Source organism: Erythrolamprus reginae, chromosome Z (assembly GCF_031021105.1).
Source record: "Erythrolamprus reginae isolate rEryReg1 chromosome Z, rEryReg1.hap1, whole genome shotgun sequence".
Classification (NCBI taxonomy): Eukaryota; Metazoa; Chordata; class Lepidosauria; order Squamata; family Dipsadidae; genus Erythrolamprus; species Erythrolamprus reginae.
In genome coordinates, this window is record NC_091963.1 from 142323256 (window position 1) to 142346867 (window position 23612).

At 40.7% G+C, this 23612-nt stretch overlaps 1 protein-coding gene across 1 annotated transcript; it reads right to left on the bottom strand.

The window, feature by feature from the left end:
- Positions 1-8273: 8273 nt before the first annotated feature.
- LOC139154249 (vomeronasal type-2 receptor 26-like) lies at positions 8274-23396 on the bottom strand. Its single transcript, XM_070728676.1, has 7 exons — positions 23359-23396; positions 22792-22968; positions 21231-21522; positions 20098-20940; positions 14016-14243; positions 11534-11660; positions 8274-9175 (listed from the first exon to the last, which is right to left on the bottom strand). The coding sequence occupies exons 1-7, from the start codon at positions 23394-23396 to the stop codon at positions 8274-8276; spliced, it is 2607 nt and encodes an 868-aa protein (XP_070584777.1).
- Positions 23397-23612: the final 216 nt, after the last annotated feature.

Genomic DNA, 23612 nt, shown 5'->3' on the forward strand with positions numbered 1-23612 from the left:
TTTGCTTCTTTTTACCTTTTTTCTTTTGCTGCCTTTTTGTGTTTTTAATTTTTTCTTTATTGGGTCCCTATGCCCATATTGCTTAGACTATAATTGTTTTGTTGGTGCTGTTGGCATTGAGTTTCTATACCCATTTTTATTGGATTATAAACATATTGAGTGGATTACAAAATGGCAGCAGGGAAGCAGCTACATCATCCTTCAAGTACATTGCCTACCATTTTCTCATCACCTCATGGCCATGGAGAGAAAAGTGAATTATCAGAACTTAAAAACATGATTGTACTACTCAGTGAAGATTTTAAAACTAGATTTGATGGAGTGAATGAAAAGATAACCCAAATGACAACTGAAATGAAAAACAGGAAGGCAGGGGTGGGCTAAAGCAGAACAGTGGGAATGCCATTCCATTGACGGAAATGGAGCTCGTAGGCTCGCTCCATTGCCATCTGGCATGCACATGCCATGCACATGCAACCGGATTGATTCCAGTAAAAATTACTGTTTATTTCCTTCCGTGCATGTGCAGAAGCAAAGAAACCATCAATTTTTGCTACCAGAAAGAGATTTTGGCTGCTGTGCTTGCTGCCACATCTAGAGCAGCAGTAGCAAAAGTGGCCTGTCCCAGCTCTGGCTGCGTGGCCTGCTCTTTGATCTCCCAGGCCTCAGGAGAGATGCCTGCAGTGCAGGAGAGCACAGAACAGGCCGCACGGTCAGAATTGGGGCCACCTGGCCTGCTCCCTGTGCTATGGCCCCTGCAGGAGGTGATCCAGGTAAGCAGGGGTGAGTGGTGTGGCAGGGCGAGTGACAGGGGGAGTGAGAGTGAGTGGTGCAGTGGGGGCTGGCAGCTCTTACCTTGTTTTGCTGATTGCTCATGACCAGCAACTCTTTTCTCCAATTTTTTTGGGGGGGTTGCTTCCATGCATGCGCTGAAGCAAAAAAAAACCCCTGGAAATCGCACACACACACGTCTTCACATGAGATTTGGCTTCTGGGCATCACACATTCTGCACAATCATGCACCAGGCATCGACACGCACCAATAACATGCACAGGGGCACACTCCTGGCACATTCCGGTAGGGCTGGGACTGGTAGCCTGCCCCTGCATGAAGGGCATCATGGAGAAAAATGATTAGCATTTTCAGCAAATAGAAGAGAAAGTAGAAGTCAATGAAAGAAAAGTGGAGGAATTGATATCAGTTAACAAAGGACAGGAAAGAACAAGTATAATTCTTGAGATGGATAAATCTAAATTTTACTTACGCTTTCAAAATACTTTGAAAGGGAGAGGAGAAAATATTATGGAAACAATGGCTGAAATTCTATTTTCTTTGGAAGAAAGTTAAAAAAAATATTAAATGATATGGATGAGGTATATAAAGCACATACTAGATACATAATGAGATACATGACCTGATACATGAGATACATGACCTGATGACCTGATGAAGTGGACAAGGCCATTGGAGCTGTGAGTTCCGCCACCTGTTTACTGGATCTGTGTCCCTCCTGGTTGGTTTCGGCCAGCAGGGAGGTGACACGGAGCTGGGCCCAGGAGATTACCAACGCTTCCTTGGGGAGGGGAGTTTTTCCATCACTCTATAAAGAAGCGCTTGTGCGCCCCCTCCTCAAGAAGCCCTCCCTGGACCCAACTGTGCTTAATAACTATCGTCCAGTCTCCAACCTTCCCTTTATGGGGAAGGTTGTTGAGAAGGTGGTGGCACTCCAGCTCCAACGGTCCTTGGAAGAAGCCGATTAACTAGGTCCCCAGCAGTCGGGTTTCAGGCCCGGTTACAGCACGGAAACCGCTTTGGTCGCGTTGATGGATGATCTCTGGCAGGCCCGGGACAGGGGTTTATCCTCTGTCCTGGTGCTCCTTGACCTCTCAGCGGCTTTCGATACCATCGACCATGGTATCCTTCTGCACCGGCTGGAGGGGCTGGGGGTGGGAGGCACTGTTCTTCAGTGGTTCTCCTCCTACCTCTCTGGCCGGTCGCAGTCGGTGTTAGTGGGGGGACAGAGGTCGACTCCTAGGTCTCTCCCTTGTGGGGTGCCTCAGGGGTCGGTCCTCTCCCCCCTGCTATTTAACATCTACATGAAACCGCTGGGCGAGATCATCCAAGGACATGGGGTGAGGTATCATCAATATGCGGATGATACCCAGCTTTACATCTCCACCCCATGCCCAGTCAATGAAGCGGTGGAAGTGATGTGCCGGTGCCTGGAGGCTGTTGGGGCCTGGATGGGTGTCAACAGACTCAAGCTCAACCCGGATAAGACGGAGTGGCTGTGGGTTTTGCCTCCCAAGGACAATTCCATCTGTCCGTCCATTACCCTGGGGAGGGAATTATTGACCCCTTCAGAGAGGGTCCGCAACTTGGTCGTCCTCCTCGATCCACAGCTCACATTAGAACAACACCTTTCAGCTGTGGCGAGGGGGGCGTTTGCCCAGGTTCGCCTGGTGCACCAGTTGCGGCCCTATCTGGACCGGGACCCATTGCTCACAGTCACTCATGCCCTCATCACCTCGAGGTTCGACTACTGTAATGCTCTCTACATGGGGCTACCTTTGAAAAGTGTTCGGAAACTTCAGATCGTGCAAAATGCAGCTGCGAGAGCAGTCATGGGCCTAACTAGGTATGCCCATGTTTCACCATCACTCCGCAGTCTGTATTGGCTGCCGATCAATTTCCGGTCACAATTCAAAGTGTTGGTTATGACCTTTAAAGCCCTTCATGGCATCGGACCAGAATATCTCCGAGACCGCCTCCTGCCACACGAATCCCAGCGACCGATTACGTCCCACAGAGTGGGCCTTCTCCGGGTCCCGTCAACTAAACAATGTCGGTTGGCGGGCCCCAGGGGAAGAGCCTTCTCTGTGGCGGCACCGGCCCTCTGGAACCAACTCCCCCCGGAGATTAGAACTGCCCCTACTCTTCCTGCCTTCCGTAAACTCCTTAAAACCCACCTTTGCCGTCAGGCATGGGGGAACTGAACATCTCCCCCTGGGCATGTTTAATTTATGCATGGTATGTCTGTGTGTGTGTCTGTTAGCATATGGGGTTTTTAAATACTTAAATATTTTAAATTTGTCTGATTGCTTATGATTTGTTTTTACATGTTGTGAGCCGCCCCGAGTCTTCGGAGAGGGGCGGCATACAAATCTAAGTAATAAATAAATAATAAATAAATAAATAAATAAATAAATAAATACAACTTACCAAGAGATGTGAGGTTTGCTAAAAAGGCCCAGATAATGGAATTACTGCAAAAGTTGAGAAACATTACGCTTAAAGTGAAGGAGACTGTTGTTCTAAAACAAATTCTAAGAAGAGTGAGAGATCTAAGAATAGAATACTACTTTTTGACAAAAACAATAATTGAAAGAGGAGTGAATTTTTGGTTGGTTCCAGAAGGTATAATGTTAGTATGGCAAGAACAAAGACCTAGACTCAATACAGTTAAGAAAGCAGAAATATTCTACAGACAGAATTTCATGAAGACAGAAGAAGAAAGAAGACAAATAATTGAGAGAGAGAGAGAAGACAACCAATTGGATGAGGCAGTTGGAGGACAAGAACTACAAGCAATTGTCCAAAAACTGGATATACCAGATGAGAAGTTGGAAAAAGTAATTGCAGAGTTCAAAGAACAAAGGGAATCGAGAGTTACAAAATCAACAAAAGATCTGCAAAAGCCATCAAATAGGAAAATAAAACATAATCATAATAAAATATAATTGATTCTTCGGAGAGGGGTGGCATACAAATAATAATAATAATAATAATAATAATAATAATAATAATAATAATAATAATAATTTATTAGACTTCTATGTCGCCCCTCTCCGAAGACTTGGGGTGGCTCACAACAGCAATAAAACAGTACAATACAAATCTAACCCTAACCTGCTACTTAAAAAACAATCAATACTATACACATAACTCTTAATGGTCAGAGAAGGGAATACATTAATTGTCCTATGCCTGGCAATATAGAAAGGTCTTCAAAGTCTTGCAGAAGGCGAGGAGAGTACGGGCAGTTCGAATCTCCAGAGGGGAGTTGATTCCAGAGTGCCAGGGCTGCCACAGAGAAGGCTCTTCCACTAGGCCCCGCCAGACCACATTGTTAAGTTGATGTGACCCTGAGAAGGCCAACTCTTCGGAGAGTCTTCGGAGAGGGGCGGCATACAAATCCAAATAATAAATAAATAAATAAAATAAACTCTATGGGACCTAATCAGCCATTGGGATTCATGTAGCAGAAGGCGGTCCCATAGGTATTCTGATCCAATGCCTTGTAGGGCCTTATAGGTCCCAAGGACAATCCCATCTGTCTGTCCATTACCCTGGAGGGGAGGAATTATGTCCAGAAGTGAATTGTGTCCAGAAACTAATCGGCAACCAGTGCAGACCATGGAGTGTTGATGAAACATGGACATATCTGGGACAACCCATGACTGCTCATTCAACTGCATTCTGCATGATCTGAAGTTTCCAAACACTTTTCAGAGGTAGTCCCATGTAGAGATTGTTGCAGTAGTCGAACCTCGAGATGATAAGGGTGTGAGTGACTGTGAGCAGGGACTCCCTGTCCAAATAGGGCCGCAACTGGTGCACCAGGTGAACCTGAGCAAAAGCCTTCCTCACCACAACCGAAAGATGATGTTCTAAAGTCAGCTGTAGATTGAGGAGGATGCCCAAGTTGCAGACCCTCCCCAAGGGGGTCAATAATTTCCCCCCCCCAGGGTAATGGACAGAGAGATTGGATTGTCCTTGGGAGGCAAAACTCACAGCCACTCCGTCTTGTCAGGGTTGAGTTTGAGCCCATTAAATCTGGCTTCAGATCTGGTTATAGCATGGAAATCACTTTGGTTGCACTGATGGATGATCTCTATTAGGGTTCGGGATAGGGGACACTTCTCTATCCTAATGCTTCTTGACTTCTCAGGAGCTTTCAATACCATCAACCATGGTATCCTTCTGTGATGGCTGGAAGGGTTGGGAGTGGGAGGCACCATTTTATGGTGGTTCTTCTCCTACTTCTCTGGCCTATCTCAATCGGTGTTAGTGGGAAGACAGAGGTCAACCTCTAGGCCCCTCCTCTGTGTGGTGCATGAGGGGTTGTTCCTGTCTCATGTTATATAATCAAAAGCCTTTGATTCAGTGGTACATGACAAACTATTTCTAAAATTAAAATTTTATGGGATTTCCAGTGCCTTGATTAAGTGGATAGCAGCAATGTAATGTTGGAAATGTAATCAGTTACCAGGCTCATTTTATCATATGTGATGGACATGCACAGAAGCTAAGAAATTTTGGAAAGAGATTCAGCATTGGATACAAAAGATTTTGAAAAGGACTATTGAATTTAAACCAGAAATATTCCTATTAGGTATTTTACCAGATAATTTTAATAAAGAGGAAATATATTTGATTATACATATTGTAACAGCAGCTAGAATAGCATATGCACAAAATTGGAAGCTGAATAAAATTCCAGATTAAAGAGAAACATTACATAAGATTTTAGACTGTGATGAAATGAATAGGCTTACTTTAAAACTTAAAGAAAAAGAAGAGTGTGATTAAGAGTGTAAGATCTGGGTAAACTTTTATGTATGGTTGGAAAGTAAAAATATTTGGGAAGTAATTTTCTTAATTATTTTTGAAGAAATACATAATGATTTAATTTTAATCTATTAAAGACCCGGATGACGAAATAAGGATTGGTGGCAGCAATGGATAAGGAGTTAACACAGAGATGAAAGGATTAAATTAGATATTGAGTTAAGATGTTTATGTTTTATTATAGATAGAAAAAGGGATTAGATTTTATAATATTGCTATCTGTAGGTGAAACATGTCGCATGTGTAGTTAATTTCAATTAATTTAACAAAGAAGAGGATAAAAAGTATATATTAAAAGTATTATCAGCATTTTTTCTCTGAATGTTTAACTATCAAAGAAATATCATTTATTATTATTTTAGCACTGATTTTGTGTTTTTTTACTGCTCATGTTGTTTTTACTGTGTGTTGGAGAAAAAAAAATAAATAAAGTTTTATACCCAGAAAAAAATACCCCCAAATGTATTTATTCAGCTGAACAAACCTGGGTACTTCCTCAAGTTGGAAGGTCCCTGAACACAAAGTAAGGCAGATAAGGTAACAGGTATAACCCCCAGTCTTATGTGTTTTTAATGGAACCTTCCACAGAGTCAAAGAGTTTTAATTCAGCCAGAACACCTTCCTTCCTTCCTTCCTTCCTTCCTTCCTTCCTTCCTTCCTTCCTCCCCACTCCCTCTCTTTCCCTTTTCTCTCTATCTCTCTCTTTTCCCTCTCTCTCATTCTCTCCTTCCAGTTCTCTTTCATTCCTGTGTCCTCTCCCTCTCTCCCCCCTTCACTCTCTCATTTGTTTATCTCTCCTCCCTTGTGTGTCCAACCACACTAGACCAATAAAGAAATAAAGGGAGGATCATCCCGGAGCAGATTCCATTGGCTCCAAAACGGGGGGGGGGGACCTGGCCATGTTGGAGGGAAACGGGGGGGGGGAGATGTGCTGCCTGGCACTCGGCTCCAGCCCCTCCTGCCTTTTCATCCTCCCTCTCTGAAGCTTTATCCCCCCCTCTCCAACCCCCACCCCTCTCTCCGAAGTTTTACAACTCCTCCCATTGTCTCAGCACTTACAATGGACAGTTTGTATCACTTTTGACTGCCGGATTCTCCATTTCAAAATGCGGGGGGGGAATCTTCCAGGCCCTGCTTTAAAACCCCCCAGGAGGCTTTTGAGACTCCTTCACAGCGATCAGGTGGTTGCTGTCAGCAGCTTTGCTGGCCGTCTCAGGTCTTGACGTCAGGGGGCCCCTGCTGCCCTGATCTCCATGCTCACCTTGCGCCATGGGGGCAGTGTGTGTGTGTGTGTGCAAGCCTCTTGCCTCCACTGCCTCCTTTTCCACCACCTTGCTGCCTGAGCCCGTTTACAAGGGGCTGGTAGAAGACCTGATGTCGCTTTTGCTAAAGGTAGGGGGGAAAAGAGTAAAAGTGACATTGGATCTTCCACCAGCCCCTTGTAAACGGGCTCAGGCAACGGGGCGGTGGAAGAGGAGGCAGTGAAGGCAAGGGGATTGCACGTGCCCCGCTAATGTCAAGGCCGTCTGGGGAAGCTGCACGCAGCGACAGAGCCGGAGAAGCCGGGCAGGGCTTAGAGCCCACGGGGCGTCGGTTCCATTGCACTGGCATGGAAAACTCTGGGCTGAGCTTGGTTTTTCCCTGCACCCCAGTGCGCTGCGCACATTAGAGGGAACATTGCACACAAGTAACAAGGTGATAAATCATAAGATATGAGCAACAAAGCAATAAGCATATAATACCAATATGAATATATAATAGAATAGATGACAAGGATAATACTAATATAGTCTAAAAGATTAGATATATCCATATCCATATCCATATCCACACAGTGCTGTGAAAATTATGTGTTTTGCAGACTGATATCATTGGGGCGGGGGGGGGGGGGTGTTGTGAATGTTGTTTTAGCATGCAATGCCCTGCAGTGGCATCCTGGGGGAAGAAGTTGAAACAGTTTAAGTGGTATATTTTCTCAGGTATTTCCTCTTCTGGCTCATGCAATGCACAGATCCTTAATGAAAGTAGTCTGGCTGCAATTGTTTTCTCTGAAGGCCTAATATCTCTTGACGTCTGTGTCTGTCCCATTCAATTGCTGTACCAAAGCAGATAGGTGTACAAGTAGAAACATCAAAATTTCCAGAAAGCATTTCACTGCCAATCGATTTGCATTTTATTGCATTAGAAATTGTGTTAATATGAGAAACCAATCCAGAAAATGTATAAAGCTGCATTATTCTTCTATAAGAAATTCCAATGATCAATCTAGTTTGCATCTACCCAAACATGAGTAAATCTCTCTCTTTGCCTACCTTACAAAATGAGGAAGCCTGTTGATTTTTCTAATTTTTAGAAGCATGGATACACAATTAAAATGCCTCCCAAGGACTTTCTAAAACCTGCTTAGGGAACCTTGCAGCCTCTTTGTTATTTATACTTAGTTACTGCAGATTTGAAACAACTATGAACATTGAATATATGCAGAGAAATGTGTATCTTTAATATATATTTAACATGTTAGGGAAAATATTAGCATGGTAAGCCAGAATCCACCCCTGGAATATATGTATAGAAAAGTACACCTTTGTATTGAAGATGTTAGGGAAAATATTAGCATGTTTCATGAAGAATTTATGGCCATTTAATTGATTTTTTTAATCAGATGCTCTTTTCTGTTAAAGTCAGGCCTCAACATGATGATATAGCATTTTGGGAAAAAGATACAAACCAGTAGTGCCCCACTGGAGGTTAATATAGCAAAGATCTCCACGGCCACCATATATTTGCCTTTGGTACTCATGTAGGCAGGTATGAAGGACAACCAGACACTGCAAAAAATCAACATGCTGAAAGTGATGGATTTTGTTTCCTGGAAAGTGTCTGGTAACTTCCTTGCTAGGAAAGCTGCAACAAAACTGACAATAGCCAAAAGTCCCATGAAACTCAATATACAATAAAGCATCACAACAGAGCCTTCATTACATTCCAGAATGATTTCAGTGCTAAGAGAGTTCATGTCAACATCTGGGAAGGGAGGAGACATGGAAAGCCAAACTACACAAAGAAACATTTGTACAATGGAACAGCAAAAAACAACAGAAAGGGCTAGTCGTTTTCCAACCCACATCCTCATCTTTGATCCTGGCTTAGTGGCCATAAATGCAAGAACCACTGTGATTGTTTTGGCTAACATACAGGAAACTGCCACTGAGAAGATGATGCCAAAAGCAGTTTGTCGAAGAAGACAAGTCATACTTGTGGGTCGACCAATAAATAGCAAGGAAGAAAGGAAGGAAAGAAGAAGGGAGAAGAGGAGGATGTAAGAGAGGCTGCGATTGTTGGCCTTGACAATGGGAGTGTTGCAATACTTCAGAAAGATTCCTAGAATGTAAATTGTAGTAAACGAAAATACAAGAGCCACTGTGGTCAAGCTGGTCCCCAAATTATCTTCGTACGATAGGTAACTGATAAATTTGGGAACACATGAATCATGGTCTTTATTTGGGTAATGATCACCTGGGCACTGAATGCAATCATCCATGTCTGAAAAAGCAACAATGTATATTAAATCATGATATTTATAACATTTCTCTATATTTTCCCCTTTAAGAAAATTAACTTGCCCAACTGCCAGCAGTTCAATCCTAACTGACTAGACTCTGCTTTCCACACTTCAAAAGTCAGTAAAATGGGGATTTAGATTTTTGGAGGCAATATACTAACTCTGTAAACTGCTTAGAGAGGGTTGTAAAACATTATGAAATTATATATAACTATTGCTTGGCTATATGAAATGGTTATTACTATTGCTATGATGCACTTTTCAGCTTGGCATCACCTGTAGAAGAAGAATGCTCTGAGATAGAGGCTCTGGTAGACTGGTGCAACAAATTAATCTTTTTCCAAATGTTAATAAAACAAAGGAAAATATCGTAGGTTTTAGAAAGAACTGGCACGATCATACTCCACTCAGGATCAAGGATGTAGCATTAGAGGTGGGCAGCATTTTGGGGTGCAGATAACTAACAAACTGAATTGTTTTCTCTACAGGTCATCTTTAGTGAAGCATCTGCATTTCCTTCAGTCCTGACCACTTTTTACATGTATAAGAGCATTTTAACAAACTGTATTATTGTTTGGTTTGGTTGCTGCAATGCCTTAGAGAGAAATTACCACTCTCCTTACCACTCTCTTTACCACTCCTTACCACTCTCCATTCAGAGAGTGATAAGGACATTTGAGAAACTTATTGGAAGCTCCCTTCCTGTCATTCAGGATACTGCTTATAAGCACTATGTGCTTACACTCTGAAGCATTGTTAGAAATCCCAAACACTCACTTTGTGGTCTTTTTTGTTCCTCCCCTCTGGGAGAAACTTTTGAAGTATTTCTAGCAGGACTACCAGATTCTGTAACAGCTTTGTTTCTTACGTCACCCATATAATAAACTCATAAGATTCATTTTTCTTGCAATATAAATGTATACATCTGAACTGGCTGTGTTATTTTTGCATGCTATATAATATGTGTAGGTATTTGCATAATTTTATATTTATTTATTTATTTATTTATTTTGTCATGTTAATGTGGTCTATATAGGAGGTGGAGAGCCTTTGAGAACTGTATGCAATGGAATTTTTTTCAATGTATGCAGATTAGTATACATTCAATGCAACAATAAAGTTATGGTAAGTTTTAAGCCTAAACTCTTGTTAGGTTTCTCAGATACTGTATACTTGTGTGACTAACACATTCAGTGAAAATGCATCAAACATTTTTGTAATGAGAAAAGTGCATTCAGTTACATTCAGGTAAAATCCACTCTTTTAAATCATCAACCAATTGGTGATATGCAATCATTGACCATCAATTGAAATTACTCTCAGTCTGATAAGGATTATAGTGCATAATGCAAAAAATGATCCAAATTTATAAATTGATATCTCCATCTTTTCTATTTATATTGGTAGTTAAAATCCAAACTTTATGGAAGAGCAATAGAAGCTAATAAGACAAGTTGTGGTGCTCACTGGATTTTCCTACAGATAAAATATTAGCTGATTCTGGATAATGATTATTATTTGTGTGCAATCTACATTTAGATTCACATTCCAAGACTGCTGGGAATATATTTAGGATAATTCCTGTCCTAAAATCTATGAATTACAAAGCTATCATCCAGTAAAATATAAGGAGTTGCAAGCAGTTTACTAACTTTTTTTTTTTTTTGGGGGGGGGGGAGAAAGTTAGAGTGTTAACATCTGATAAATTCAATGTTTACAGAGATTCAAGGATACAAAAATTTTGTGGATTGAAATCTTCATTTTCAATGTTATGTTAATGTCAGGGACAGTTTTAAATACAAGTGAACATTTATTTACAATCTGAAATCAACAGGAAGAAGTGTATGTTTTGTTTTGTTTTGTTTTGTTTTGTTTTGTTTTGTTTTGTTTTGTTTTGTTTTGTTTTGTTTTGTTTTGTTTTGTTTTGTTTTGTTTTGTTTTGTTTTGTTTTGTTTTGTTTTGTTTTGTTTTGTTTTGTTTTGTTTTGTTTTGTTTTGTTTTGTTTTGTTTTGTTTTGTTTTGTTTTGTTTTGTTTTGTTTTGTTTTGTTTTGTTTTGTTTTGTTTTGTTTTGTTTTGTTTTGTTTTGTTTTGTTTTGTTTTGTTTTGTTTTGTTTTGTTTTGTTTTGTTCTCATCAGACATACAAAGCCACAGGTCTTCGAAGATCCTATTGGAGATTACACTTTGAATCCATCCAGCCATTCATCGGTTTTAGGGCTATATGTTTCTATAGTCTGAATTTTTAAATAAATTGAAAGGGGACTTTATATAAGATACTAAACAATACTTAATCTTTGTCTAAATGTTGAAATATATCCTATGTTTCTATAAAGTTTTTACCTGTCTGATTGGAGATCTTCCCTTCTGAACATGGAATACAATCATAACAACAAAAAGGTTCTCCTTCTTTGGTGCTTTTTCTATAACCTGAATGGCATTTCTCATTACATAATGAAACGGGCTGTGTCTATCCGTGAAAGGAAGAAAGATTGGATTAAATATGATAAACTAAGAAAAAGCATAGGCATAACAATTGAAAAGGGGCATTGGTATACGATACACTGATATGCCCTTTCTCAAGGGGTGGAGCTAGCCTCCACATGAAAGGCAACGCTAGGGCCAAATCCCTTAGACAAGACATGGAGGTTGAGCCAAAAGACCTGATCATGGCCACAGAGTCCCTGGCAGTGGGCCCACAAGTACAAGTGGTGGCAGTACAAGCCTCAGGGATTGGGGGTAGGTGAAGCACCGGGTCCCCCAGGAGCAATACCTCCTCATACATCCTTTCTATGAACAATCTAGCACTGGGGCTGGGGGACTCAGACATGTGGAAGGGGCCCTTGGTGGATGAAAGGCCCTGAACCTCAGCCTCAAACCAGAACCCACCCAGCCAGATGACTACCCAGGACCAGTCTAAATTTAATGAGGCGGGACCCAGGGGAAGAGCCTTCTCTGTGGTGGCCCTGGCCCTTTGGAACCAACTCCCCCCAGAGATTAGAATTGCCCCCACCCTCCTCGCCTTTCGTAAACTTCTTAAAACCCGCCTCTGCCATCAGGCATGAGGGAACTGAGATATTCTTTCCCCCTAGGCCTTTACAATTTATTTATTTATTTATTATTTAGATTTGTATGCCGCCCCTCTCCGCAGGCTCGCATGGTATGTCTGTATGTATGTTTGGTTTTTATAATAAGGGTTTTTTAGTTATTTTAGTATTGGATTGGATTGTTGCATGCTATTTTTATCATTGTTGTTAGCCGTCCCAAGTCTACGGAGAGAGGCGGCATACAAATCCAATAAATAAATAAATAATAAATAAATAAATGAGTGCCTTTGGGAATTCCTATCCTCCCCACTCTTGTTGTAATGTGGGGAGAAATGGGAAGGAAAATGCCCATGCGTAGAGGGCCAGCACTGGGCCATCGACCTTTGGTACTTGTAATCGTTGGGCCAATTGCAGAGTGACGGGGAAGTATTTCTTATCTTGAGTACTAGGCAGCGGCTGGGTTCAGCCACTTCTTGTCAATGGTGTCAAAGAACAGATATGGTGTTGTGTTGTGTTGTGATCAGCCCCACCTGAGCTATGGTCTCCTCAGAAAGGGCCAGGCTGTGAGTCAGGGGCTTTAGGGTCAATTACAGTGATAGCTAAGTTAGCGGTGGCCCTTGCCTTGTGTAAGAGAGTGCAGAACAGGGCTGGCTGGAAGAGACCTGAAGCAGCCGGTGGCTCAGGGGCCAGGGTCTCATCTAACTGCACATCCTGTGAGCTGTCCTTCTGCAATTGGCCCTATTCCAGATCTGACATCAGATCAGGAATTCCCTGACCTAACAAAGGGTAAGCACTTGCCTCCCCACAGGCAGCTGATGCTGATGCACCATCATACTTGTTGGGCTTGGGGGAAGTGGGGTTTGGTGCACCTTCCATGGCCCTGACTGCTGCCTCGATGCTTCTTCTGACTGCCTCATTAAATCAAGACTGGTCCCCAGTAGTCACTTGGTTGGCGGGATTCTGAGTTTGAGGCTGAGGTTGGGGCCCTTCATCTGCCAAAGGCCCCTCCCACATGTCTGAGCCCCCCAGACCTAGTGGTAGATTGTCCACAGAAAGGATATTTGAGGAGGTATTGCTCCTGGAGGACTCAGTGCTATGCCTCCCCCAGATCCCTGAGGCTTGTACTGCCACCATGTGTACTTGTGGGCCCACTGCCATGGATCCTGTGGCCATGATCAGGTTCATTGGCTTGACCTCCATGTCTTGTCTAAGGGATTTGGCCTTCGCTTTGTCATTCACTAGCTCCACCCTTCTTAGAGAAAGATTTGTGCTACTGAATGAGAGACAGCAATAGGTTTCCAGGAGAACACATCAGTCGATTTGTGTTCTTCACTGAGGTGCAAATAAAAGCCAATGATCAGTATTGCAGTCAGATGTGTTCAGTTATCCAGTAATAATATGTTTATTTATTAAATATTGTCCAACTGACAAAAAAAATCACAAGAATATTTGGAAAGTGAATTCTAATTTACAATTTTGTTTATGAAAAATTTGCAGTTTATGAAAAATAATTGACTTTGTAACTTGAATATTGTGAACCTGAAATCTTGGATAAGGAAAAAAAGAATATTTTGCAACGTATCGAAATATGCGTGTGTGGGGTATTTATTTATTATTTTGACTTGTAGGCTGCAAGTCTCTATGGACTCTAATAATTCTAATTGACAGATGTAGAAAATATGACAACTTTGTTTTTTAAAAAAATAATTATTCAGTTTTGTAAATTGAGTAATGAAGTTTTTTGAACTTTAGAAAAGTGATATTCAAATGGTTTCTACCTGTCCAAATTGGGTTGGCCAGACAACATTGTTTTCCGAAATAGTCAACAGTTGGTCTAAGGGTCCATGTAGGTCCAGCTTTCCAATTTTGACTCTAAGAAAAGATTGATTTGAGAATGTGACCCAGTTGATGATATCAAACTCTCCTAGTAACTCTCCATTTTGGTGAAAAGAAATAGTTCTTCCATTAGTATCATTAAATGAGACATATCTAAGAAAGTGATCCATCTAAATGAGAGTACAAAAAATCATTTAATATATTCCTTTTTTATTGCAATTTTTTTTTATACTATTCATATGCTATGTGTATTAACATCTAAGTATGAGGAGGCAGGATTCTTAACTTTATTGATATATTGACATCAGGATATGTCATGATTTCCCTGATGGTAAAAGTGCAAACCCCCCAAGAAAAATATATTGAAAAAATGGATCTTTCATTCTGAAAGACTAAAAAATGATTGAACATATTTATTCGATATGGTTAAATATTTCAAAATGAATTTTCAAAGACCAGCAAATACTCACAGAACAATTAACCTAACGGTTAACTAGTTACTAATTAATTCAATAGCTGATTCATAGCAAAAAAACAACAACACCTCAATGTAAACCGCTCAAAACTCAACAGCAGAAAATAGGACTTCAGCAATAGAGTGATCAATGCCTGGAATGCACTACCCGACTCTGTGGTTTCTTTCCCAAACCCCAAAAACTTTAACCTTAGACTGTCTACAGTTGGCCTCATCCCATTCCTAAGAGTAAGGGACATACAAAAGCACACCATTGTGCCTATCTTGCCGGTATTACTGTCCTATTGTCCAAATTATTATTATTTATTTATTATTATTATTATTTATTAGATTTGTATGCCGCCCCTCTCCGAGGACCTGTACCTACTTTGCTTTTGTTCATGTTTATACCAATACCTGCTATTTTGTACATTTTTTACAAACAAACAAACAAACAAACAAATAAATACATTTTTTAAAATTTGGTTGGCTGGGATAAGGTGGTTCTTTTCCTGTTTCCAACATTGCGCATATAAGATCCTCTCAGCCGTAATGATGTGGAGTATAATGTGGAGTATAATAGTACCTTATCCCTTCTGATTAAAATAATGGAATGTGCTGAAATGTCAAAACTAACAATGGAATTACAAAATAGGGATGAGACATATTTCCACAAGGCCTGGGATAAATGGTATTGTTGGCTAAAACAAAGAAAACATTTTAAAATTACCCATAAAGAAGACTATCCAATAAAAACATCTTGTAAAATTAACAACTTATGAGATTACTACACTTGACATGACTTACAGAAGACACCAAGGGCATGGGGTGAGGTATCATCAATATGCCGATGATACCCAGTTGTACATCTCCACCCCATGTCCAGTCAACGAAGCAGTGGAAGTGATATGCCGGTGCCTGGAGGCTGTTGGGGCCTGGATGGGTGTCAACAAACTCAAACTCAACCCAGACAAGACGGAGTGGCTGTGGGTTTTGCCTCCCAAGGACAATTCTATCTGTCCGTCCATTACCCTGGGGGGGAATTATTGACCCCCTCAGAGAGGGTCCGCAACTTGGGCGTCCTCCTGGATACACAGCTCACATTAGAAAAACACCTTTCAGCTGTGGCGAGGGGGGCGTTTGCCCAGGTTGGCCTGGTGCGCCAGTTGCGGCCCTATTTGGACCGGGAGTCATTGCTCACAGTCACTCATGCCCTCATCACCTCGAGGCTCGACTACTGTAACGCTCTCTACATGGGGCTACCTTTGAAAAGTGTTCGGAAACTTCAGATCGTGCAGAATGCAGCTGCGAGATCAATTATGGGCTTCTCCAAGTATGCCCATATCACTCCAACACTCCGCTGTCTGCATTGGCTGCCGATCAGTTTCCGGTCACAATTCAAAGTGTTGGTTATGACCTATAAAGCCCTTCATGGCACCGGACCAGAATATCTTCGGGACCGCCTCCTGCCGCACGAATCCCAGCGACCGGTTAGGTCCCACAGAGTTGGCCTTCTCCATGTCCCGTCGACTAAACAATGTCGTCTGGCGGGACCCAGGGGAAGAGCCTTCTCTGTGGGGGGCCCGACCCTCTGGAACCAGCTCCCCCCTGAGATTAGGATTGCCCCCACCCTCCCTGCCTTTCATAAACTCCTTAAGACCCACCTTTGCCGTCAGGCATGGGGGAACTAAAACACCTCCCCCTTGCCCATGTTGTTTTGTTGATTGATTGACTGTGTGCCTGTTTTTTATATATACTGTTTTTTATGAGATTATTAATTTAAATTGGAACTGGATGGGTGGGCATTGGATTTGGTATTGTGTACTGTACTGTTTTTTATTATTGTTGTGAGCCGCCCCGAGTTTGCGGAGAGGGGAGGCATATAAATTCAATAAACCTAAACCTAAACCTAAACCAATCCACATAATCTTTAGATTTAAATAAATTGAGTGAATAAACCCTTAAATTACCAATAACTCCTAAAATCAACTACTACCCCATTGTGAACAACTAAAATCTTAGGGAAACTTACATCAGCTGAATTACAGGTTGTATAATATTGAAGTTCCAGCGTAATTGCTGGTTTTTCCTCTCCCTCCCCCCTTTCCTTCCCCTTCCCTTACTATTTTCTTCTTTATTCTCTTCTATCCACTTTCTATCTATCTTCTTTTCCTTTATCTTTCCTTAGATATGCTAATTACGGTTGTGATAATAAGCATTATATGTATTGTCTTTTGTTCTCTTTTTAAATGTATATACTCAATAAACATTATTTTTTTTTAAAAAAATGGTTGGCTGTTTGACACATTGACAATGATTGTCTGCTACATCATCTTACCTGTCAATGACTTATTCAGCTTCAGCTTCAATAATACACAGACAAACAATTGATACAAACTCAAGGTAAACTGCTCCAAACTTGATTGCAGGAAATACAACTTCAGCAACAGAGTGATCAATGCCTGGAATGCTCTATCTGACTCTGTTGTTACATCCTCAAACCTCACAGATTTAACCTTAAAACAGTCTACCGTGGACCTCACTCCATTCCAAAGAAGTCCATAAAGGGAGTGTGCATAAGAGCATCAGCGCTTCTACCACCCCTATCTTACATTATTTGTATTCATTTTCTTCATTCATGCCCATCTTCATATTTATATCTGGTATTTTGTACATGTTTGATGAACTAATAAATAAATGAACACTACATTGGCTTTTTTGTTATGCAGCAAAGCCAACAAACTAGCCCACAGAATGAGAGTTGAAATTCTGAGGATTATAAATAATACAAAGAAACAAGAGCTTTTTAATCCAACATAAAGGACTTCTCAAGATGATATTGATAATATTATACCATTATCATTAAGATTTAAGATCATTTTCGGAAAGGTCTAAAGAGTTTTTTTAAACAACTGAGAAACTACGATAAAGTTAGAAATATATCACCAATTTATGTACCAGAGAGGTTTCTCTCCACTTTTAGCAGTGTTTTTCAACCTTTTTTCTTCAGTCGAACCTTTTGGTGTCGTCAGATTTCTGACGGAACCTGTGCCATGTACCGGTACAGTTTATGTCCCTTCAAGGTGAGCCCCCAATTTTTTTTCAATCTAAAAATGTATGTAGGTGAGTTGGATCAGGATGTAATGTAGTTAAGTGTCGTTTCAATTTAGCCGGCGACATGGCACTATTAGCAAACTGTTCCCTACAATGCAAAGAGGTGATACACAGTCTGGGTCTCCTGTCCAAGTGAATCCCATAGCCAAATAATTGTTACTGTACTGATAAATCTTATGATGAGAATTAACAGCATCAGTTTTCTGCACTGTCAGCTCTGTAGATTTGGATGCAACGTCAAGCAATTGCTCGTTAACATCAGCTTCATCTAACTTTCATTTTTAATAAATTGGTCCATGTTAGTGGTAAAAATACATTTAGATTTAAATTGTATTGAAAATTAATGTGTACGACACTGTATATATGGTCTAACAACAGAAATGGAAATAGTATGAAGGTAAACAAGTGCAACAACTAATAACTGCATAGTGCGCATGCATATCATGGTGCAGGTATGCAGGTTAGGCATGATATGGTCCTGGTCGGCCTTCTCCGGGTCCTAACGTTTTTATATTAAAAAAATTCTTATTAAGTCACGGAACTCCTGGATGGCCCTTGCAGAATCCTTGGGTTCCACGGAACCCTGGTTGAAAAACACTGCTCTACAGGAATCTGACCATGTCTAGGTATCTGACCATATCTAGGTATCAGATATGGGAGGAGCCACAGAGCTAGCCATTCCAGGGGAAGGAGGAATAGCTGCTTAATAGCCAGGGTACTGGTGACGGGTGTAATTTATTTATTTGTTTGTTTGTTTGTTTACTTACTTACTTACTTACTTACTTACTTACTTACTTACTTACTTACTTACTTACTTACTTATTAGATTTGTATGCCACCCCTCTACGTAGACTCGGGGCAGCTAAAATCAATAATAAAACAACATATAACAAATCTAATATTTGAAATAACTAAAAACCCTTATTAAAAACCAAACATGCACACAAATATACCATACATAAATTGTATAGGCCTGGGGGAAAGAAATATCTCAATTCCCCCATGCCTGACGACAGAGGTGGGCTTTAAAGAGCTTACAAAAGGCAAGGAGGGTGGGGGCAATTCTGATCTCTGGGGGGAGCTGGTTCCAGATGGTAGGGGCTGCCACAGAGAAGGCTCTTCCCCTGGGTCCTGCCAAATGACATTGTTTGGTTGACAGGACCCAGAGAAGGCCGACTCTGTGGGACCAAACCGGTCACTGGGATTCGTGTGGCAGAAGGCGGTCTTGGAGATATTCTGGTCCGATGCCATGAAGGGCTTTATAGATCATAACCAACACTTTGAATTGTGACCGGAAACTGATCAGCAACCAATGCAGACTGCTGAGTGTTGGTGTAACATGGGCATATCTAGGGAAGCCCCTGATTGCTCTCGCAGCTGCATTCTGCACGATCTGAAGTTTCTGAACACTTTTCAAAGGTAGCCCCATGTAGAGAGCATTACAGTAGTCGAGCCTCGAGGTGGTGAGGGCATGAGTGACTGTGAGCAGTGACTCCCGGTCCAAATAGGGCCGTAACTGGTGTACCAGGGGAACTTGGGCAAACGCCCCCCTCAACACAGCTGAAAGATGTTTCTCTAATGTGAGCTGTGGATCGAGGAGGATGCCCAAGTTGCGGACCCTAGCCAAAGCCTGGATGAGGAGACCTTTATTTACCACTGACCTGGCATTGAGTAGCAGCAGCCTGAGCCCAGGGCCAAGATTACCAATCAAACACTTGTAAGAGCTCATATTAAGACTTACAAAGTGGCACTCAAGGTGGCAAAATGCGTGTATCATGTCACCTTGATTGCATCAGCAGAATCCCGCCCGCCGCTCTGTTTAATAATAATTAAGACTTGCTCCCTTCTTAACCAGGGGGGAGTTGGGGAGCCCTTACAGAGTAGTGCTGAGGATTTTAATACATTTTTTGCTGATAAAATCGCTCGGATCCGGGAGGACCTCGACTCCAATTGGATAACAGAGTCAACTCACAATGAGTCAGTTGAAGTGACTGGGGCCAGGGGAAGAGCCTTCTCTGTGGTGGCCCTGACCTTCTGGAATCAACTCCCCCTGGAGATTAGGATTGCCCCCACCCTCCTTGCCTTTCGCAAACTTTTTAAAACCCACCTCTGCTGTCGGGCATGGGGAAATTGATTCCCCTGGGCCGTTTCCGTTTTATGTATGGTTTGTCTGAGATATATGATTGTTTTTTTATATTAAGGGTTTTAAATTGTTTTTAACTATTGAATTTGTACTGTTTTGCTGTTGTGAGCCGCCCTGAGTCTTCGGAGTGGGGCGGCATACAAATTTAATAAATAATAATAATAATCTTCAGTATTCCACATTATGGAAAGAAATTAAGAAAGAGGCAGGAATTGAATGAGAAGGAACTTTAAGGTCATTTCCAACTCTATGGTTTTGTGATTGCAAGGAAAGGATGCTGCAAATGCCTTTATTAGTCCATGCAAATGATTACCTTCCATGACTGTTGATAAACTTTCTGTCTCGATCCATTTGCAGTTCCCTTCTGGTTGTCCATAGAAGAGTAAATAGCATGCAAAGCATATGCAATGCAGTATGCAGCTGTGTAGACACTGTAACTGTGAGCAGTCATCTTCATCTCAAGCACAGTCATAGGGAGGGTCCCTAGATGCTCTTTTCCAGTGCAAACGTCCTCAGTCATATTTTCATCAGTAAGATGAAATAAACATTTAAATACCTGTTGCCAGGTTTCTCTTAGGAAGCCATCTTCTTTTGCCAAATAAGGGTTCCTTGTTTGAAGAAACTGATGGAAACCAGAAACATCCTTGAAATTAATTGCCAAGGATAAAGAACCATGAAGAAAATTTAAGTCCCAACCCCTTTGAAGGGGAACAGATACATAATCAACATCTGATGTCATAATCCAGACTTTCGAATATACTGATGTTACCAGAAATTCAGCTACTTTGAAGTAATGCCTTAAAGTTACTATACTTTGAAATTCACCTTGAACAATCACCGTATTAGATGTGCGGTTAAAGAAAAAAAGTAATGTTTCATGAATCCCTCCTACTATTTCATCAAAATCATTGAGATAGCCGTCAGCGAGTTTTCTTATGAAATCAAAGCAGATACCATATTTCGAGTACACGGGAAGGACATTTTGTAGTAATATCTGCGTCAGTTTCCCAATATCAATATATAACACCCCAATCCATGTCCATCCAAAATGCAATAGAAGATGGAGAATCCCCCTGTGCTGTTTAATCTTATTTGGGAACATCCAGTGGAAGACAGTATCTTGGGTCTTCATCTCTGGAGCAGAGCAATATCCAAGCTAAAAAATGTGAAGGAAACAAAAAGGGAAAAAATATGTTCTATTCCCACGCTCTTCTAAGAAAATTTAAAGGTCAAGTTATTTTTGTATAGTACAGTATAATCCAATTGATATTACTGCTCTAGCTGAGATAGTTATGCAAAAAGTGATTAGTAAACATTAAGATTGGAACATATAAATATATATGTATTTTAATATTATTTTATTTACCAATATTAAATATTACTTAATAAAATGCTATTTATTAAACATTATTTTAAAGCAATTATTCTTTCATGGTAGCTACTTGCCTGTGCAATTTTGTAATTGGTCAAGATGTCTGCCATGTTCAAAACTTCATAAGAGTTTGGTCCCCCAATAACAGCTACCAGAGTGTTTTGGAGGTCACATTTATAGTTAGGAATGAACCTGCATGCTGTAGAGAGCAGTTCCATTGTGGCTGCATAAGTATATCTTGCATTACAATAGGTGTTATAGATCTTGAAGCCTAGGGTGACATTGGTTAAGATTTGGGCATTTTCATTAATCTCTTTTACAGCAAACACCAAGGCTACAACATGTTGGTAAGCCTGAGTCACCGAACTAGAATGAAATTCAAAAATCAGAAATATATACTGTCATTTTGCTTCTGAAGAAATATGTGCTGCATCTCAGTACAATATATGCCTGCTAACTTCATGATGAACTAAGAAACAGTGATTCTGTGCTTTGATCTAGCATGATGCATTTTTGCAGGTGTTAAAAATGATTACATTTACTCACATGTGTATACTTTCTCCAGTTCTCTCTCTACTACTACTACTACTACTACTACTACTACTACTACTACTACTACTACACACACACACACACACACACACACACACACACAAACCAGATGCAGATAGCCATTACTCCTGCTACCAGTGCGCTGTGTGCACAGCTTTGGTTCTCTTGCATGTGCGCACGTGTGTCCCAGCATGTTTTTGCTTCTGTGCATGATCAGGAAGCAAAAACGTATCGAAATCTTGTAAGGGGATACGTGTGCATGTGAGATTTCAGCATTTTCTTTTTGCTTCCGCACATGTGCAGAAGCAAAAAAAAAATCACTGAAATCTCACGCACACGTCCCCTTGCAAGATTTTGCTTCTGCGCGTGTGTACTATGCAAAAATACATTGAGATGTATGTGCACGCACACAAGAGAACTAAAGCTGCATGCACAGTGCACCGTTCACTACCGTGCCAGTATTAACCTACTACTGACACAAACCAGAAGAGAGAAAGAAAGAGGTGGAAGTGGAAGAAGTGTTTCTATTTATCTTTCATTGGAAAATGTTTACCAATAGAAATAAACAACAGACATAAACTTAAAGTAAACTGCTCTAAATTCGACTGCAGAAAATACGACTTTAGTAGCTGAGTAATTAATGCATGGAACTCACTACCAGACTCTTTCATATCATCACCTAACCCCCAAAACTTCACTCTTAGACTATTCACAGTTGACCTCTCCCGATTCCTAAGAAGTCAGTAAGTGCACTAGAGTGCCTTCTGTCCCCTGTCCTAATGCTTCTCTTTTACTAGTATCTTCTTTATAAAAATTATTATATCTTTGTATACCATCAATACGTATTTGACAAAACAAACAAATAAATACAATAAATAGAAATCTCTTGTGATTCTCAAGTACCCAAACTGTACAGGTTCCTTTAGATTAATAGACAAAATATAATGTGAATATCAAGAAAACCACTTCCTTCCTCCCTTCCTCTAGCAGCAAAACATTAGCAATTACTAAATTTTAATACTACTTGTCCCAATTTTTATCAGAGCAGGAGCACCCCGTGGCTTTCAAATTTCAGTTACTTACAGGAACTCAGGGATAATATCATGAAAGGGATGTCTTGTGAATTTGGTCTCTTCAGAAGCAACCATGTACTGAGAAACTATAGCACCAATAATAACTTCTCCTGGTTGATAATATTTATGAAGAATAATACTTGGGTCATTGCTACTACACTTGGCAAAACAAACATTGCAGATATTCCTAAGGAGCAAAGAGAATATGAGTGCCCAAAATGTTACAATGAGAAATAATCTGATACTTTGTTTCTTGGAAAATTCTTTTGAAAAACAGTATTCCATTTCTTCCATAGAGTAGCCTCAAAGTCTGAAAGTAAGTACCAGTTACAAACTGAGACAGTGGAGAATACACATTGGTCTATTGAATTGAGGGAGCACATCACTGTAATTCCAGGTTTGACAATCAGTAGGGTTATTTAAAAAACTACACTTTAATTTTCATAGAATCACAGGTACTCACAAGCCTTCGAGAATTTGCATAAGGGACTTGACAACTTTCTATTAAGATAATGATTAAATAATCCTGTAACATGTGGTGTTTACTACACTGCTGTTATTTTTGTCTCATACCCACTTGCCAAGAAGAATGTGGTCCATGAGGTCATACTCCATTGAACTCAATACAAGTTCAGAACTGAACCCCCCAGAACTAAGCATGTCATATTTTGATCCTATGATCATGGGAATGCTTTAAAGGTCAGTAACTGTGAAAAATGGTCATAACTCACTTTTTTCAGTTCCATTGTAATTTTGAACAGTCACCAAGTCAATTGTTAGTCAAGGATAACCTGTTAATTCTGTAAAAGAATATGTTTGTTTTTGTTGTTT